Below are 18,106 nucleotides of genomic sequence, written 5' to 3'. Positions count from 1 at the left end.
CCCTCTCTCCCCCCTCTCCCACTCCCTCCCTGCCTGTCAGCTCATAGAGATGGGCTCAGGTAAGTGTGAGGGGGGCTGCTACACAGGTAAGGTTTTTTATCTTAATGCATAGAATGCATTAAGATAAAAAACCTTCTGCCTTTACAATCACTTTCAGAAATCCTGTAATCCGCTGTGTTACAGGATTATATCATGTGCAGTGTATGTCTTTGTGTAAAATGATGCGATAAATACCTTATTTACAGTGCCGCTGGGCGCTCACATGACCTCCCGCTGCTTTCCTCCTCTCCTCCCAGCTGACGTCAGCGGGGGATCTCGGTCACTCCCTCTGCAGTGCTCGTTGCAGGGAAGGAGAGCTCCGGTGGGTCACATGAGCCCCCAGCGGCGCTGTAAATAAGGTATTTATTGCAATAATTTTACACAAAGACACACACTGCACACGATACAATCCTGTAACACTGCAGATTGCAGGATTTCTTAATGTTGACTTTACAACCACTTTAAGGCCCCTTTCACACTGGGTTGGTGGGTGCGGCGGCGGTACAACACCACCATTTTTAGCGGCGCTTTACCGCCAATTTCGCGGCGCTGTTCGGCCGCTAGCGGGGCGCTTTTAACCCCTGCTAGCGGCCGAGAAAGGGTTAAAACCACAGCAAAGTGCTGCTGCAGCAGCGCTATGGCGGCATTATAGCCGCGCTACCCCATTGATTTAAATGGGCAGGAGCGGTGAAGGAGCGGTGTATACACCGCTCCAAAGATGCTGCTAGCAGGACTTTTTTTAGCGTCTTGCCAGCACACCGCTCCAGTGTGAAAGCCCTCGGGGCTTTCACACTGGAGACACAGCAGCGGCTCTTTCAGGGCACTTTGCAGGCGCTAGTTTTAGCGCTGTAGCGCCTGCAAAATGCCCCAGTGTGAAAGGGGTCTAATCGCTGCACCCACGTTACACATTTGTTTTTTATGTTGTTATTTCAGCACTTATGTGCCAGCAGCTTTCATACTTGTGACATTTAACCTAGCACAGCCTTATATTGTTTATTACTATGTGTCAATGTACACATAGGCTTTTAGCATAGTTTAGGAGCTGCTGCAGTTAGGTGAGGTTCAATCTCCCTCTCCTGTGGAAGAATCACATTCAGCATAGGAACGTTTTGATCACTGGCTGCAGGAAAACACAAAATGCGGCAAAACCCCAGCAAAATTGTGTGTTTTGCGTTTTCTCGCAGAGCGGTAAATGACGGCCATGTGTACATGAAGCCTAACGGTTATTTCTTCTTTCTCAAAGATATCACAGTACTCCCCTGACTATGTCTTCATCTGTTTTCGCTCCAGAAAGACAGCACTACTTTTGCTGGGGAAACAATCCAGATGCTGACTCAAGCATGCAGATGCAGAGATGATACACTCTAGTAAATCCCACTGTCTGTCTTAGCTGTGTTCACAAATATGTATATCACAAAGATCAGCCCTGCTGCAGTCTCTCACCTTGTGACTTGCTAGAACGTTACTATACATTGGTGAAGACCAGGGCCGTCTTTAATATTGATTGGACCCTGGGCAAACATTTTCTTGGGCCCTCCCGAATCCACTTATCAACTATTTTCGGGCAATGTGGGCTCAATGGCTGCTTTGGGCCCTACAACAATGACTGGACCCGAGGCAGCTGCCCCTTTTGCCCTGTGGTAAAGATGGCCCTGGTGAAGCCTGATCACTGGGGGAGAAAAGACTGGGGAAATGCTCCCTACTGCCTGCAGCAGACTTATGATATTAGCTCATCTGTGGTAAAGTCACTTTACTACAACTCAAGGGTTGCTTTTTAATAAAAGGTGGACCATTTCTGAAAAATTGCACTGTTGCTTTCTTTTGTGACATATCAGAATTGATTCACGCAGACTTGTAGGGTTACTAAAATGTCTATTTTAAACACACCATTACAGAACATTTTTATAGCGATTCTATCTAGCTTGCTGATAATTGGCTTTAAAATATGGTAGCAACATGTTTATTGTTATCTGTTCTCTTATCAGACCAACAGAATAGTACATATGGTTATCAGATAACAACCATCTATGTGTCTGTTTTTTTTTTATTTCCATGAACTTGAAGTCTTGTTTAAGAGTATTTCTGTTCTTATAGGTGAAAAATTGAGATGGCCCCACTTCACCTTGAGTATAGTTACATAGTTTGAAAAAGGCACATGTATACCCCAAAAAAATAAAAATAAATAAACCTTGCACCATCATAACCCTGAATGCATAGATAATCCAGAGAAAGGGAAAAAAAACCTTTAGAAAGTGTTAATTAATTTGCTCTAACAGGGAATATACTGTAATATCTCCCATTCCCAAAAGTGAATCGGATACTCTCTAGATCAGGGGTCTCAAACTGGCGGCCCTCCAGCTGTTGTGAAACTACAAGTCCCATCATGCCTCTGCCTGTGGGAGTCATGCTTGTAACTGTCAGCCTTGCAATGCCTCATGGGACTTGTAGTTTTGCAACAGCTGGAGGACCGCCAGTTTGAGACCCCTGCTCTAGATCAACAGTTTACAATGTTAATTCTTATAAATAGAAAGTGCTACCAGCTGTTTGGATACTCCCTGAATAAATATTTCTTTATTTCTTATAAGTATTAATAGCAAATCAGTTACTCCCTGGATCAACATTTTGCATTGTTATCACTTTACCTAATAATAGCTAGTTATAATTTGTGCATTTAGAAGCCTTCCAGCCCTTTTTTGTAGCAATACATCCAACCACAACAAGCTGCGGCAGCTGGTCGGCAAGTGGTTAAACCTCTTTTCCTTCAGGTGCACTTATGCCCTTTGCAATGACTTTAAACTTAAAGCGGAGTTCCACCCAAACATGGAACTTTTCAGAACCCTCCCCCCCTCCGGTGTCACATTTGGCACCTTTCAGGGGGGAGGGGGGTGCAGATACCTGTCTAAGACAAGTATTTGCACCCACTTCCTGGCATAGACTCCCACGGAAGTCTATGCCTCTTCCCGTCCCTCTGCGCTGTCTCCTGAGAAACACACAGGTCCCAGGACATAGCGGGGACCAGTTATGACATGCAGCGCGACTCGCGCATGCGCAGTAGGGAACCGGGAAGTGGAGCCGCAACACTTCTCTTCCTGATTCCCTTACCTAGAATGGCGGCGGCAGCTGCAGAGAGTCGAGCGAGTGATCAGCGTCGGCTACCGACATCGCTGGACCCTGGGACAGGTAAGTGTCCATTTATTAAAAGTCAGCAGCTGCAGTATCTGTAGCTGCTGGCTTTTAATATTTTTTTTTTAGGTGGACTCCCGCTTTAACAGCCAAATCATATGGACCATTTATATTTTTATACAACGTGACCAAACCCCCACCTTAAGGCTGGCCATACATGTTCAATGTTCTTGTACAATTTTCCTTTATATTTACCTTAAAGTGGATGTAAACCCTCTCATATACCCAGTGATGTGAACAGCCTCAGATGATACACAGAGATGAAACAAATCTCCCTACATAAATTGTATGTGTATATCTGCTGTCCTTTCTACACTGTTTAGAAAGTGCACATCCTGTTAGAAATCTTGTTTTCTGATTCAGCAGTGGGAGGGGAGTCTGGACATACACTGTATGACAGCTGATTGGAGGAAAGGTACACACCCCCCCTCCACATAGGCAGAGCTTAAATGAAGAAACATGCAGAGCTGCAGTCTGAATAGACAAGCTCTCTGCTTATCTATCTCTAAGCTCCCTCTCCACCCAAATTTCCAGCTGCTCCTATGTCTGAGAGTTTGTCAGAAGTTATCATGCTGATAACAGAGAAACCGAGCAACAGAAAGACACTGGATTTAGTGCTTTGGAGAGAGATAAGTAAACACTACAGATATATGTGCCTTGGTCAGATTTTATGAATGGGGTTTACATCCACTTTAACTAGTTGCCGACCAGCCGCTGTCATTATACGGCGACAGGTTGGCTCTCCTGCGCAAATCGCCGTAGCTGCTCGCACAGGCGCATGCCTGCACATGCTGCGAGAGCGTGCCCGCGGGTCGGGCGGACTCGATGCCCACTGGTGACCCGCGATCGCCTAGTGCAGAGGCAGAATGGGGATATGCCTTTGTAAACAAGACGGATCCCTATTCTGACAAGGGACATGTCAGAGATCTACTATTCCCAGTGATCGGGAACAGGGATCTCTGTCATGTCTCTGGCAGCCCATCCCCCCTACAGTTAGAACACACCTAGGGAACACACTTAACCCCTTGATCGCCCCCTAGTGTTAACCCCTTCCCTGCCAGTGTCATTTTTACATTGATCAGTGCATTTTTTTTAGCACTGATCAATGTAATAATGTCGCTGGTCCCCAAAAAGTGCCATTTGGAGTCAGATTTGTCCGCCGCAAGGTCGCAGTCCTGCTAAAAATCGCAGATCACCACCATTACCAGTAAAAACAATTTAAAAAAAATAAGTCCCTAAATCTATCCCATAGTTTGTAGACGCGATAACTTTAGCGCAAACCAATCAATATATGCCTATTGTGATTTTTTTTTTTTTACCAAAAATATGTAGAAGAATATATATCGGCCTAAACTGATGAATAAATTCATTTTTTATATATATATTTTGGCTATGTATTATAGCAAAAAGTATTTTTTTAAATTGTTGCTCTTTGTTTATAGCGCAAAAAAATAAAAAATGCAGAGGTGATCAAATAGCACCAAAAGAAAGCTCTATTTGTGGGAAAAAAATGATGTCAATTTTGTTTGGGTACAACATTGCACGACCACGCAATTGTCAGTTAAAGCGAGTGCCGTATCGCAAAAAATGGCCTGGTCATTAAGGGGGCAAATTTTTCCGGTCCTTAAGTGGTTAAACTATGTAGTAAAAGGGCTTGCCTAACTGGATACAAAGTTGTTTAGTTTGTTTGACCTCATATTATATGATTTTTGGTAAATCTAAAGGAAAATTGTACAAGAGAATTGAACATGCATGGCCAGCCTAACTACTTCTTGGTTCAGCTTATATTTCCTTATTAATAAACTCCAAGATTTTCTGGTTAAAGGGGAGCTCCACCCAAAAGAGGAAGGTCTGCTTTAAGGCCCCTCTTCTGCAAATTGCACTTTTTTTTTTGAGGGGAGAAAATGGGTACCTGGTTTTGAAAGGTACCCGCTCCCACTTTCACATGGATCGCCTAGGCAATCTGACCAAAAGTCCTCCTCTGCCCCTCCATCCCCGCAGTCATCTGGGACACGTCAGATTCCCAGAAGACTGCAGGACCATTGACAATGCGCAACGCGGCTCGCGCATGCACAGTGGGCACCCGCCTGTGAAGCTGCAAGCTGTCACAGCCGGGTACCTACAGTTTAAGCGGAGTTCCACCCTAAAGTGGAACTTCCGCTCATCTGATTCCTCCCCCCCTCCAGGGCCACAATTGGCACCTTTCAGGGGGGAGGGGGGTGCAGATACCTGTCTAATACAGGTATCTGCAGCCACTTCCGGGCTTAGATAGCCGCAGAATATCCGCAGATGACGCCCCCCCCCGTTGTGTTCTGGAAAACACACAGCTCCCAGAACACAACGGGAACCAGTGCAGAGGTGCAACACGACTCGCGCATGCGCAATAGGGAGCCGGGCAGTGAAGTTGCAACTCTTCACTTCCCGATTCCCTGACCGAGGATGGCGGCGGGGCATCCGAGAGCCGAGCGATTGAGTGATTTAATAATTTATTTTAAGGTGGAGCTCCTCTTTAAGATGCCGGCCCCGGGAGAGAAGCCTGGGACGGCTCGGGCGAGCACAGCGCTGGATCCTGGAACAGGTGAGTGTTTACACTTTTTGTAGCTGGTAACTTTTACTAAACACAAAAAGGACTGGAGTTTCTTTCAAATAGCAAATCCCTCTATTTTCTAATCCTACAGCTGCTATATCTGCAACATAAAACAATGATAAATCTTTAAAGAGGAGTTCTGTTCGCCCCCCCCCCCAAAAAAATTAACAATTATTGCCGCTGCTGGCTTTTACTATTCGAACACATAGCTGTCCAGGCATTCAGCGGTGTCCTCACCAGAGTCGATTCTTGAATCGGCTCTCAGGTGCTGCCGCCACCATCTTGGCTAAGGGAAACCCGCTCTACTAACACCTAAAAAGTTGACCCCCTTAAAAACCAACTACATTTCACATGCTTAATTAACATTCATACATACTATATATTTGCTGAATTGTATATAGTATATACAATTAAGCAAAATCAAGTGTAAAGTATAAAGCAAATTGACATAAATGCAAGAGCATCATTATAAATTGTTAGTGTAACCACCCCAATGACACTGTTAATTGGCCTTGTGACATACTGTATAGTCAGCTTTTAGTAGCACTTATAGTCAGCTGTAGGTACAGGGAATGTCTCCAAACTTGCACTGTTTAGGAAATATTCACACTTGAAGCAACCAGTGATGTCTCAAATGCATCACTGATCTCTGAATTGACAGCACACTGAGTGTGCCATCCATTCAGGGCTCTCTGCCGCGACCATGACTCCCGTGCGAATGTGCGGGAGTGACGTCATTGCAGCCTGGCCATTCAAATAGCCAGAGAGTGCAAACCCAGAAGGAAGACTGGGTGAAGATGGAAGAGCCAAGAGATGTGACAGCACACCGCTGAAGGGTTTCCTTTTAATGTAAATCTGTCATAATGTGCTAGTATGTGGTTAAAGGGGAGCTCCACCCCCGCATACTAGCACACTATGGCTTAAAGTGCTTGTATACCCTTACCTATACCCAGTGAAGTGACTAGCCTCAGGGGATACACAGAAATGAAACAAATCCTCCTACATGAGTTGTACCTGTTTATCTGCCGTATTCTCTTCTCTACATCCAGCTGAATGTATAAGCTTGTCAGAGAGTTCCGAAAAAAGGGGGCAGAGAGCTGAAGCTCTGCAGAGCTCAGTGAGGAAAGTTCTGAGAGCTGATTGGACAGAAGAGACACATCCCCCTTCACACAGCACACATGAACAGAGCTGAGGCTGTCAAACTGCTGGAGATCTCTCCCCGTCACCATTTTTCTCTTGGTGTCAGGAAAATTTGTCACAAGTGATTTATGCTGTTAGCAGAGGAACGAAGCAGCAGACAGAAATGACACTTAGTGCTCTTAATTTAGAGGGGGGCAGATTTTTTTGTTTTTATTTATGAGTTTACAATCACTTTAAAGGCATAGTTTTGAAGATATTAGTGCTGTATCAAAGCAGAACTTCACCTCATTCATTAGGCAAAGGAAAATTTCCTTTCAATGTGCAAATTCACTGGCAAAGTAAACAGCCTATTTGTCGTTGGTAAATAAACCCCAATGCCTATTTGAATAGAATGAATCTTGTTTGCTTTAAGCCATCCATACATAAATGGAAATATGGCCGGTTCAGCAGAGACCAACCAAATTTCAATCAGTGTATGGGCACTGTGGTTGTGCAGAACTTCTGTACAACCGCACTGTCAGATTGTTCCACCTCCATAAGAGGTGCTATAGCCAGCAATGCTGATCAGTTTATTCTGACAGCGGGGAAGTTGCCCCACCATCAGAATACGATAGCTCAGTGGGGAGGTCTCCCCCATCCACATTGAAGGTGTGGATGGGTGATCATGATGGCTTATCTATGGGCTGCTTTAGAAGGTAAAGATTGACATTGTATGCTGATATGAAATCAGATGTAAAGTAACCCAGAAAATTCTCCATTATTGGTTCACCCAGTTGTACTCCCACCTGCGGCGGCGTGGCACGGCACTAAAGCACACCCCCTCCGGGGCAGTCCGGCACTTACCAGCGAGGCTGTGGTCTCCTCTCCTCCTCTCCTGGAGTGCGGGCAGCGACCGCGGTGGCTCCAGTGTCTGCTCCATCAGCAGCTTCCTCCGCCGCGTCTCTCCTCTTCCGCCAAAGCGCCAGGCATCCAATAGGATTGCCTGGAGCTTTGGCCAATCGGGAAACAGGTCTCACAGACCTGCCTCCTGAGTGGCCGGGGGGGACTTTAGTGTGAAAATAGCAATGCTCTGCGCTCCGAGGCCACCCTTTTTTGAAGCCTATTAGAGCCTCTGGCTCTAATCAGGTGCTTAAACCCCCCCCCATTGAAATCCATGGTCCGGTGCCACTGATATGTAGATCAGGGGGTCATTAATATGGGAGGCATTAATAATAATATGGGAGGCATTAATAGGGGAGGCATTAATATGGGAGGCAGCGCCCTCTAGGAATGGGCCGCCACTGACTCCTAAATGATGCATTCATGTTTTAGCCCCATGTGGATAACTTTGCATATATCAGCATTCACTCATTCATTTTGCAGGTAGTTTGCCCAATCAAACAGTACATCCAGGCCATCTTATAAACCAGACATCTTGTATGGACTTTATTCTACAATATAGCTGGATGTCATTTTGCAAACACAAAAATTGTACTTTTAATCCAAAATCTATATAATTTATAAATAGGTTTAAAAGTAATGGTGCCAACACTGAACCTTGGAGGAACAGCGCTAACAACCTCACACCATTCAGATTAGAAATCATTAACCTCTACTTTATGAAGCCAGATTTATAATCATTTACAAAACGGAAGGTTCAAAGGTTATACAACTTACACATTATCAGTCTGCGGGTGACTGTCACAAATCATTTCTCAAAGTCCAAATTCAGCATACTGTATTCACAGCCACTCCTCCCTTGTCCAAGTGTCATTGGCAGCTCTTATTCAATGAATGCTATCTCTTAGGCCTCACGCACACTGGACGTTTTTACAGCTGCTGGCTTCAGACGTTTTTTTTTTCTGCAGCCAGTAAACTCCCCAGCATGTTATCCTATGTGTCCATGCACACATAGGCTTTTATAAGAATTTGGCAGGGGCATTTTCTAGCTGGAAAAAACCCCAGAAGGCCTCATGCACACTGGACATTATAAAAATGCCAGTGGCGGTAGCTGTAGAATGAGTTTTTCAGCGTTTTTGCAGTAGCGTTTTTTAGCTGTAATGTTTTTTAACTTTAAAAAAAAAAAAAAACTGTACTCCAACAAAAGCTTATGGCTAGTTAGCCAAGTGGAAAAAAGACTAGTCCCTCTGGTTCAGACTACAGAAAAATAAATAAATACATAGAAAACCTTGTATAAACATAGCTGATCCACAGGAAGGCAAAAAAGAAATATGGCGTTGCATCTATGAAAACTTTGTGGAACAATGGTATTTTCTAGAACATTATTTCTCACTTCTGGTTGCCAGTGACTACCAACAGGTAATATTTTCCAGGTCTTGCTAGCATAGCTTTAGGTTAACATGAAACAAATGGGTGTTTTATAGCAGGCCTGATGTTAAAGTGTTACTAAACCCACAACAGTAAAATCAGTCTGTATATGCAGTAAAGCATGATTGTTATACTCACTGTGGAACCCAAGGGGCTAATCCTCTGCATTGTGTAAAAAGGTTGTTTGATCCTTTTCTGATCCTCCCCTTCTTCCCCTGTCCCCAATCTATCTGCTGATAGAACAGAGGCTAGGGGACAAGCTGCACATGCTCAGTCTTGTGTGTATTGCTAGAGAGTTTTTTTCTTGGTAAAGTGCATGTGCTCAGCACAGGGCCAATCAGCACTGTCCAGACAGAGGGTCAGGGGTCCTGCAGCCTGAAAGGAGAGTCAGAGCAGAATGAAAACGCCTCCTACAAGCTTTAACTAGACACTGATAGAAGTCACAAAACTGCTATATACTTCTGATGAGAAGAGGTATTTAGCAGTTTATATTTACTAAAACTAGTGCATTTCCATGTTTTGTGCACTGTGGAAGACCATATATAGTGAATGCAGGGTTCTGGGTTTAGTAACACTTTAACTTTACAGCTATGGTAAGGCAGCCCATTCTTTATTTCGTTCTACCAGCAAGTTGAACAAAAAAAAATGATCAGAATCACTTCCATTGAGCTTTTGTGTACTATAGTCAAGGTGCTTTCCCCGTCGTCAGATTACAATGATCAGTGCTACTGGATTTTGCCAACGGCACTGATTGATCAGGAAATACGAGACAGGCAGTTTGTACAGAAGTCAATCGGTAGATCAACTTCTGTACAACCAAGGTGCCCATACATGATTTTAAATTCGGCTTGTCCCTGCTGAACCAGCTGAATTCTGATCCATGTATGGCTGGCTTAACTATCATTCTGGAATGGATAAATAATATAATATACTGTATATATCAATAATATATAGTAATAGAAGGAATGATACACTTACCTGGAAACATCGGCTGCGGTGCTAACATCGCTGAACTCCAGGACAGGTAAGTGTCCTAATATTAAAAGTCAGCAGCTACAGTATGTAGACTTTTAATTATTTGAGGGGCAGGCAGAAGTTTGCTTTATTGCCTAGGGTTCTGTCACGTGGCCAGCACTAAAAGGAGCCTGGGGCAACATTTTCTTCACAAAGGTAAGTATTTCAGCCCTTCTATTGCTCCTTAATTTTTCAACCCTGTAAGGCCTAGTTGACACTTGCAGTTGGGGGGGGGGCAGAAAAAATGGGTGGTTGAGCTATGTTTTTACTGCCCACAACCATGCCTCCCCCCAAGATGCAAGGGCAGTACAGGGGTATATATACATGTCACAGCTCCAATGCAAAAAATTATCCCTCTGTAATTCTCAGCAATACATAGAGGGTTCTTTACTGTAAGAGCGGCAATGATGTGGAATTCCCTTCCACAGGTGGTGGTCTCAGCGGGGAGCATTGATAGCTTCAAGAAACTATTAGATAAGCATCTGAATGACCGCAACATACAGGGATATACAATGTAATACTGACACATAATCACACATAGGTTGTACTTGATGGACTTGTGTCTTTTTTCAACCTCACCTACTATGTACCTATGTAATACAGCCCATTCAAGTGAGCAGGGCCACATCTACATACAATGCACATGGTTGCGGTGTGGCGGTCCGGGCATTTAGGGGATAAAAATATATTACAAATAAACACCATCCAAGAGTTAAATAGAGCTTGCAATATAATAAAAGCTACCACAAATAGTATTAAATAATATTAATAAAGTGCTCAGTTCAAAGCAGGGCTTTTTTTCTCACAGAATAGGTGCAGGAACTCCCACCTTCCGAGTCACCTCTTGTGTCCATCCCATACCCACCTCCGAGCACCATTCCTTGGTTCCACTCCCTACCCACCTCCGAGCACCATTCCTGGGTTCCACTCCCTACCCAGCTCCGAACACCATTCCTTGGTTCCACCCCCTACCCACCTCCGAGCACCATTCCTGGGTTCCACTCCCTACCCAGCTCCGAACACCATTCCTTGGTTCCACCCCTACCCACCTCCGAGCACCATTCCTTGGTTCCACCCCCTACCCACCTCCAAGCACCATTCCTTGGTTCTGCTCCCTATCCACCTCCGAGCACCATTCCTTGGTTCCCCCTCCTACCTACCTCCGAGTACCATTCCTTGGTGCCACTCCCTACCCACCTCTGAGCACCATTCCTTGGTTCCACCCCCTACTCACCTCTCATTAATGGATACAGAATCAAGTATCAATTTGTGGTGCTAATTTGTATGTAATTTGTTAATGATAGGAAGCAAAATAGATCCCCTGTAGCCAGCAACAATGGAGCACCCCCAGCAACAATAGACTCTGAACAGCCATCAACAATAGACCTCTCCCTCCACAGTAGATCGTCTCCCAGTAGCATAAGAGTCCCACAGCAACAATAGATCCCCCACCAGTGACAACTGACCTCCCCAGCAACAACAGACTCTCCCCCTGTAAAAATAGATCCTCTCCAGCAACAATAGATCCCCCAGCAGCCAACATCAATAGACCCTCCAGTACACCCCAGCACCCCTTGCCATTACATACATTCAGAGCTAGAGGTGCCGGAACTGCGTTCCCCCGCGTTCCTGCTGAAAAAAAGCCCTGGTTCAGAGTAATGTAATATCTGTGTGCAATATTCCACAAATAAAGTAGACAGGCCATAGAAGAGTGAAGATAAGATAACACTTGTGTCTTGTCACCAGAAGTCACCCCTTGGCATGCTGTATCACCACGTGCCCATGTGAATCAGTCCGCACCCACCAGATAGTATTGACCTCCTTGTACAACAAGAGAAATCAGTCACGTTTTGTGGTCACTGAAGGACCAGATCATGCCATTGAATGGATGCCTGGAGTGGGTGTCCTCTTCGTTGCCAAACGGCAGGGACCAAAAAAATAAAAAGAGAGAAGAGGGATCGTCCCATAGTGTGTAAAACTATTGATTTATTTGTAAAAAACAATCGCATACAAAAGCCGATTTAAAAAAAAAACATGCAGTGTAAAGTTTAGCTGATCTACCCAATCAAACTGGGAAGCCACCTAGCAATTTGCGTGCGTTACACTAGAACCGGAAATGAACCACCAGGAGTTCTGCTGGATGCATTTCATCATCACCTGACGTTCTCAGAAGAGGTGTTAAAACAGGCAGTGAGGAGGCAACATAACGCCTCTTTACCTCCTGTCAAATGCCCTCTGAAAAGCAATCCACCTCAGATCGCTCTTCCGAGTGCTAACACAAGTATGAACAAGACCTATCACAGGCAACATCTTTACCAGCTTTAAAGGAGAACTACAGCCAAAGCTTGTTTGGCTGTACTTCTCCTGTGGATCAAAGGAGTGCAGTTCATTCTTCACCCCTGTGACCCATTTTCAGCAGACAGCGGGCTTAAGCCCACTGTCGGCTGACATCACAAAGCCGGTCCAGGCTGGGGAACAATCACAACCATATTGTGGGGATCCACCCAGAACCCTGGAGAGGCACCTGGCTCAGCTTCTCAGCGAGCCTCTGAGAGCCTAAGCCGGACACTCCCACCCCCACCACAGCCCCAGCTCCAGTGAGCGAGAAGGGGGGGGGGGGTCGCAGAGCAGACAGTGATGACTGACAGTCACCACCTCTCTGCTCAGAGAGCCCTGAGCGCCGAGCGATCGGCAGTGTTTGATCTTTTGGTTTTTAGTCTTAGAGCCGGCGAGGGACAGATGCAGCATTGGACAGATGCTGCCTCCAGCTAGGTAAGTATGATTCTGTAAAAAAAAATTCTTTACTTCTCTTTTAATTGTGTGCAGTTCAATGTAGAGCTGTTACTTATTAACAAAGCTGAAGACGTAGAGGAAAGGAGATACTCCCATCTAGTTCCTGGTGATGTGGTAACAAAGATCACTAGATATGTTGTTCCTGCAGACATCTCAAGTCCCCCGCGAATCGCGGGATACTCCCTCATTTGAGGGTGGGCTCACGGACACCCGCGAGTGCGGCACAATCTCCCGGCTGAGCCTGCACTGCCACCTGGAGCAGGGCCAGGCTGGTATACCGGGATACCGAGAAATTTCCCGGTAGGCCGCCTGCCCTGAGGCCGCTTTGATCTGCAGCAGCGCCCAGGGCCAATCCAAATGCAGAGTCCTCCTTTCTCTCCGTTTGTGTAATCACAAACAGCGGGTGTCTCCCGCTGTGTCATGCAGCTGCAGTCTTAACTGTTTGGCGGCTGTCCACTGTAAAAAAGCCCCGCCTCCTCATCGGAACACTGATTAAATTTCCCAGCATTGTATCAGTGTTCAGTTGACCGTCCATCAAGGATGAGGAGGCGGGGCTTTGCTGCAGTGGACGGCTGCCGAATAGTTAGGACTGCAGCTGCATGACACAGCGGGAGACGCCTGCTGTGTGTATTCAAGGTAATGGTGGGGCTGATGCATTGTTGGCACAGTGGGGCTGCAGATGGGCACAGTGAGGCTGCAGTGTTGGCACTGATGAGGCTACAGATGGGCACAGTGAGGCTGCAGTGTTGGCACTGATGAGGCTACAGATGGGCACAGTGAGGCTGCAGTGTTGGCACTGATGAGGCTACAGATGGGCACAGTGAGGCTACATTGTTGGGCACTGATGAGGCTACAGATGGGCACAGTGAGGCTGCATTGTTGGGCACTGACGAGGCTGCAAATGGGCACAGTGAGGCTGCATTGTTGGGCACTGATGAGGCTACAGATGGGCACAGTGAGGCTGCAGTGTTGGCACTGATGAGGCTACAGATGGGCACAGTGAGGCTGCATTTTTGGGCACTGACAAGGCTGCAGATGGGCACAGTGAGGCTGCATTTTTGGGCACTGACAAGGCTGCAGATGGGCACAGTGAGGCTGCATTGTTGGCTCAGTGAGGCTGCATTGATGGCCACTGACGAGGCTGCAGATGGGCACAGTGAGGCTGCAGATGGGCACAGTAAGGCTGCAGATGGGCACAGTAAGGCTGCAGATGGGCACAGTGAGGCTGCAGATGGGCACAGTGAGGCTGCATTGATGGCACTGATGAGGCTGCATTGATGGGCACTTACAAGGCTGCAGAAGGGCACAGTGAGGGTGCAGATTGGCACAATGAGATTACCCGTGCATAATAGGGGTAAAAAACAATGAAAGTGTAGCTCGCTGCACTGTTTGCAGCAGTGAATTCTCCGTAGCCCACGGTGGGTTAAATGACTGAAAAAGACATATTGAGGCGAGTGTGACACAAAATTATCTTTTAAAGTATTATTTTATTATGGCATTATATTATTAATTATCTTTAAAGTATTATTTTATTATGAATGGGGGGGGGGGGTTGGGTTTGTCGGCACGGAGCGTGACCTCCCTGAAATTAGTTTTTGCAGGTTGGGATGTCTGCTCCTGCATGGTCTGAAAGGTAAATATAAGGGTTGTTTGCATTCCTTACAGCCACCATCACAAGACCCTTCCTTTTGTCACATTTATTAGGAACAGGAAGAATGCTGATTGTATTGTTTCCCTAAATATCCAATATACTCATGTGATCTTGGCTGCTCACCTGCAGAGAAGTAGGTGAAAAGTGATTGTGGCCTTTGGGATATTTGACACTTGTGATTAGGACAGAGTGTAAATTCCAGCACCAAGAATGACAGGTGTTTAGGGAATAGCTGTGGCTGCTCAGCCTGTCCAAAGCCATGACAGGCTGTCAGGGCCACGGATTTTTGCAGCTGTTAACAAATGCAGTGATTAGGTGCGCTTAGGGCCAGTTCACACCATAGAAACGCAGTCCGGATGCGTTCCAGATGCTTTTCTGCATGCGTGTTTTTGACATGTTTTTGATGCGTTCCAGTGCATTTTTGATGCAGTCCCGTGCATTTTCCTCCTCTTTTTTCTTAACCTTTAAGGGCCAGTTCACACCACATGCAGTCCAGTGCATTTTTTTTCTGAATCAAAAATGCATGGAAAGTAGGTTAAATGGTTTTCAATGGCATCCAGTACAGTCCAGTGCAGGAAAAATGCAGCATGCTCTACGCACTGGAACTGCAAGCACTGGTGTGAACTATGCCATTAAAAATGATATAACCTACTTTCCATGTATTTTTGATGCAGAAAAAAAACGCACTGGACTACATGTGGTGTGAACTGGCTCTTAAGGGTAGATGTTTGCCCTTCGACCCACTCTGTCTGCATCTAGAAATGATCATTTGTCCCTTTGTCCCTGATCTCATGTAACTGGTGGTTGTCTTGACATCCAAACAGCCATTGACATTTGTGGCTGGTTACTGCTTTGTAAAAGCCAGAATTTGCACTATAGCCCTGATCACTAGTGTGGATGGAGCCAATAGTCCTTACAAGTGACATGCATCTAGATCCCTTATCACTCTGTCATGCCAAGAAGATAGTAAATTCGAGCAAAAAGTGTGATCATCTTATCAGTATAGGAGCATAATTAAACAATACGTAACCCCCAACATTTCATATTTCTGATATGTGTATGTTGCACCATGTAATTGTGTTAAAAATATGCTGTTCTCTTTGTATTTTTTTCCACCGTGTGAAATTCCTAGTGATCATGCCAGTCCCCCTGTTTTCCTGTTTCAAACCGGCCATGCTGGGGATGAGAGCAGATCCATCCCAACGTGGTCAGTTTTCTGGATGTGCTGGGAGAACAGCCTGCCTGTCCTCCAATGATCAGACTTGTGCTGACACCCCACCCCTGCACAGCCATTCACTGGGAAGATCAGTGTGTTGCTGTTTCTCCACCCCCGCCTCTATAAGGCCTGATTCACACCTATGCAGTTTTAGTGCTTTTTGCATTTTGCAGATTTGCACTACAGAACGTGTTCCATAGGAAACCATGTTAAATGGACTGTAGTGAAAATCTGCAAAATGCAAAAAGCACTAAAACTGCATAGGTGTGAATCCAGCCTTAGTCCCCTATGCAGCTCTACAACAGAGATTATGTAATCACTTATAAGGCCTGATTCACACCTATGCAGGTTGCAGTTTGCATATTGCAGGTGCATTTTGCATTTTTCAATATACATTTTTGATCCATAGAAGTCTATGGAACCAAAAACCAGAAAAAAAGTACCTGGCCCTTTCCATAAAATGTACAGATGTGAACTATATCCATAGGAAACCATGTTAAATGGACTGTAGTGTGTTTAGGCAAAACTGAAAACGCACAGAAAATGCATAGGTTTGAACCAGGCCTAACAAAAAGGAAAAAAAAAAGGTATTTTTTGGTTCTGGTCGTCCCAAACGTCTTCCATTTAAGGATTATGGAGGCCACTGTGCTCTTAGGAACCTTAAGTGCAGCAGAAATTTTTTTGTAACCTTCACCAGATCTGTGCCTTGCCACAATTCTGTCTCTGAGCTCTTCAGGCAGTTCCTTTGACATCATGATTCTCATTTGCTCTGACATGCACTGTGAGATGTAAGGTCTTATATAGACAGGTGTGTGGCTTTCCTAATCAAGTCCAATCAGTATAATCAAACACAGCTGGACTCAAATGGAGATGTAGAACCATCTCAAGGATGATCAGAAGAAATGGACAGCACCTGAGTTAAATATATGAGTGTCACAGCAAAGGGTCTGAATACGTAGGACCATGTGATATTTCAGTTTTTCTTTTTTAATAAGTATGCAAAAATGCCAACAATTCTGTGTTTTTCAGTCAATATGGGGTGCTGTGTGTACATTAATGAGGAAAAAAAATGAACTTAAATGATTTTAGCAAATGGCTGCAATATAACAAAGAGTGAAGAATTTATTGGGGTCTGAATACTTTCCATCCCCACTGTATATATGGCAGCAGGTCGGTTCGTGCATGTGACACTGCGGCCGCCCGCGGCATGCCACGGGTCCCACGGACTCGATGTTCCCCGATGACCCGCAATCGCGGTACACAGAGGCAGAACGGGGCTCTGCCTATGTAAACAAGGCTATCCCCATTCTGACAGAAGAAATCATGGAGATCTACTGTTCCTGGTGATCGGGAACAGTGATCTCTGTCATGTTCCAGTGAGCCCAGCCCCCACACAGTTAGAACACACCCAGGGAACATAACCCCTTGATCGCCCCCTAGTGTTAACCCCTTTCCTGCCGGTGTCATTTGTACATTGATCAGTGCATTTATTTAGCACTGATCAATGCAATAATGTCACTGGTCCCCAAAAAGTATCACTTAGGGTCAGATTTGTGAGTCAGAATGGGGATCTGTCAATGTAAATAGACAGATCTCCGTTATAAAAAGGGAGGGAGAGAGAGATCTGCTGTTCCTAGTGATTAAGAACAGCATCTCTCTCCTCCTCCAGTCAATCCCATCCCCCCACAGTTAGAAACACCCCCCAGGGAACACATTTAACCCCTTGATCGCCCCCTAGTCTTAACCCTTTTACTGCCAGTGACATTTACAAAGTAATCAGTGCATTTATATCGCTGTATAAACGTCAGTGGTCTCAAAAAAGTGTCAAAAGTATGCGATCTGTCCGCCGCAATGTCGCAGTCCCACTAAAAATCACAGATCACAGCCATTACCAGTAAAAACATTTAAAAAAAAATCCATAAATCTTTCCCATAGTTTGTAGACGTGATAACTTTTGCGCAAACCAATCAATATACGCTTATTGCGATTTTTTTTTTACCAAAACTATGTAGAAGAATAAATATTGGCCTAAACTGATGAATACATTTCTTTTTTTATATTCTTTTGGATATGTATTATAGCAGAAAGTAAAAAATATTGTTTTTTTTTTTTTAAATTGTCAGCTTTTTTGTTTTTTTGTTGTTTGTTTCTTATTTTTTGCGCTATAATCAAATAC

The 18,106-nt window shown here is 45.0% G+C and overlaps 1 protein-coding gene across 4 annotated transcripts in view; it reads right to left on the bottom strand.

The window, feature by feature from the left end:
• The window catches only part of LOC141107952 (galectin-9-like), a 124,756-nt gene that overhangs the window by 60,565 nt on the left and 46,085 nt on the right, over positions 1-18,106 (bottom strand). The window contains exon 1 of one of the 4 annotated variants that reach the window (XM_073599051.1): positions 9,395-9,439. The exons of the other annotated variants lie outside the window; for them this stretch is intronic. Within the exon in view, the coding sequence (XP_073455152.1) occupies positions 9,395-9,424 (30 nt within the window). The 5' untranslated portion in view covers positions 9,425-9,439. Of the gene's footprint in view, positions 1-9,394; positions 9,440-18,106 lie in introns of those variants that run through there. 4 annotated transcript variants of the gene reach the window in all.

The sequence above is a fragment of the Aquarana catesbeiana genome, linkage group LG09 (genome assembly GCF_042186555.1).
Source record: "Aquarana catesbeiana isolate 2022-GZ linkage group LG09, ASM4218655v1, whole genome shotgun sequence".
Taxonomy (NCBI): Eukaryota; Metazoa; Chordata; class Amphibia; order Anura; family Ranidae; genus Aquarana; species Aquarana catesbeiana.
The sequence above is the reverse complement of the archived record's forward strand: the minus strand, read 5'-3'. Positions and strand labels throughout refer to the sequence as shown.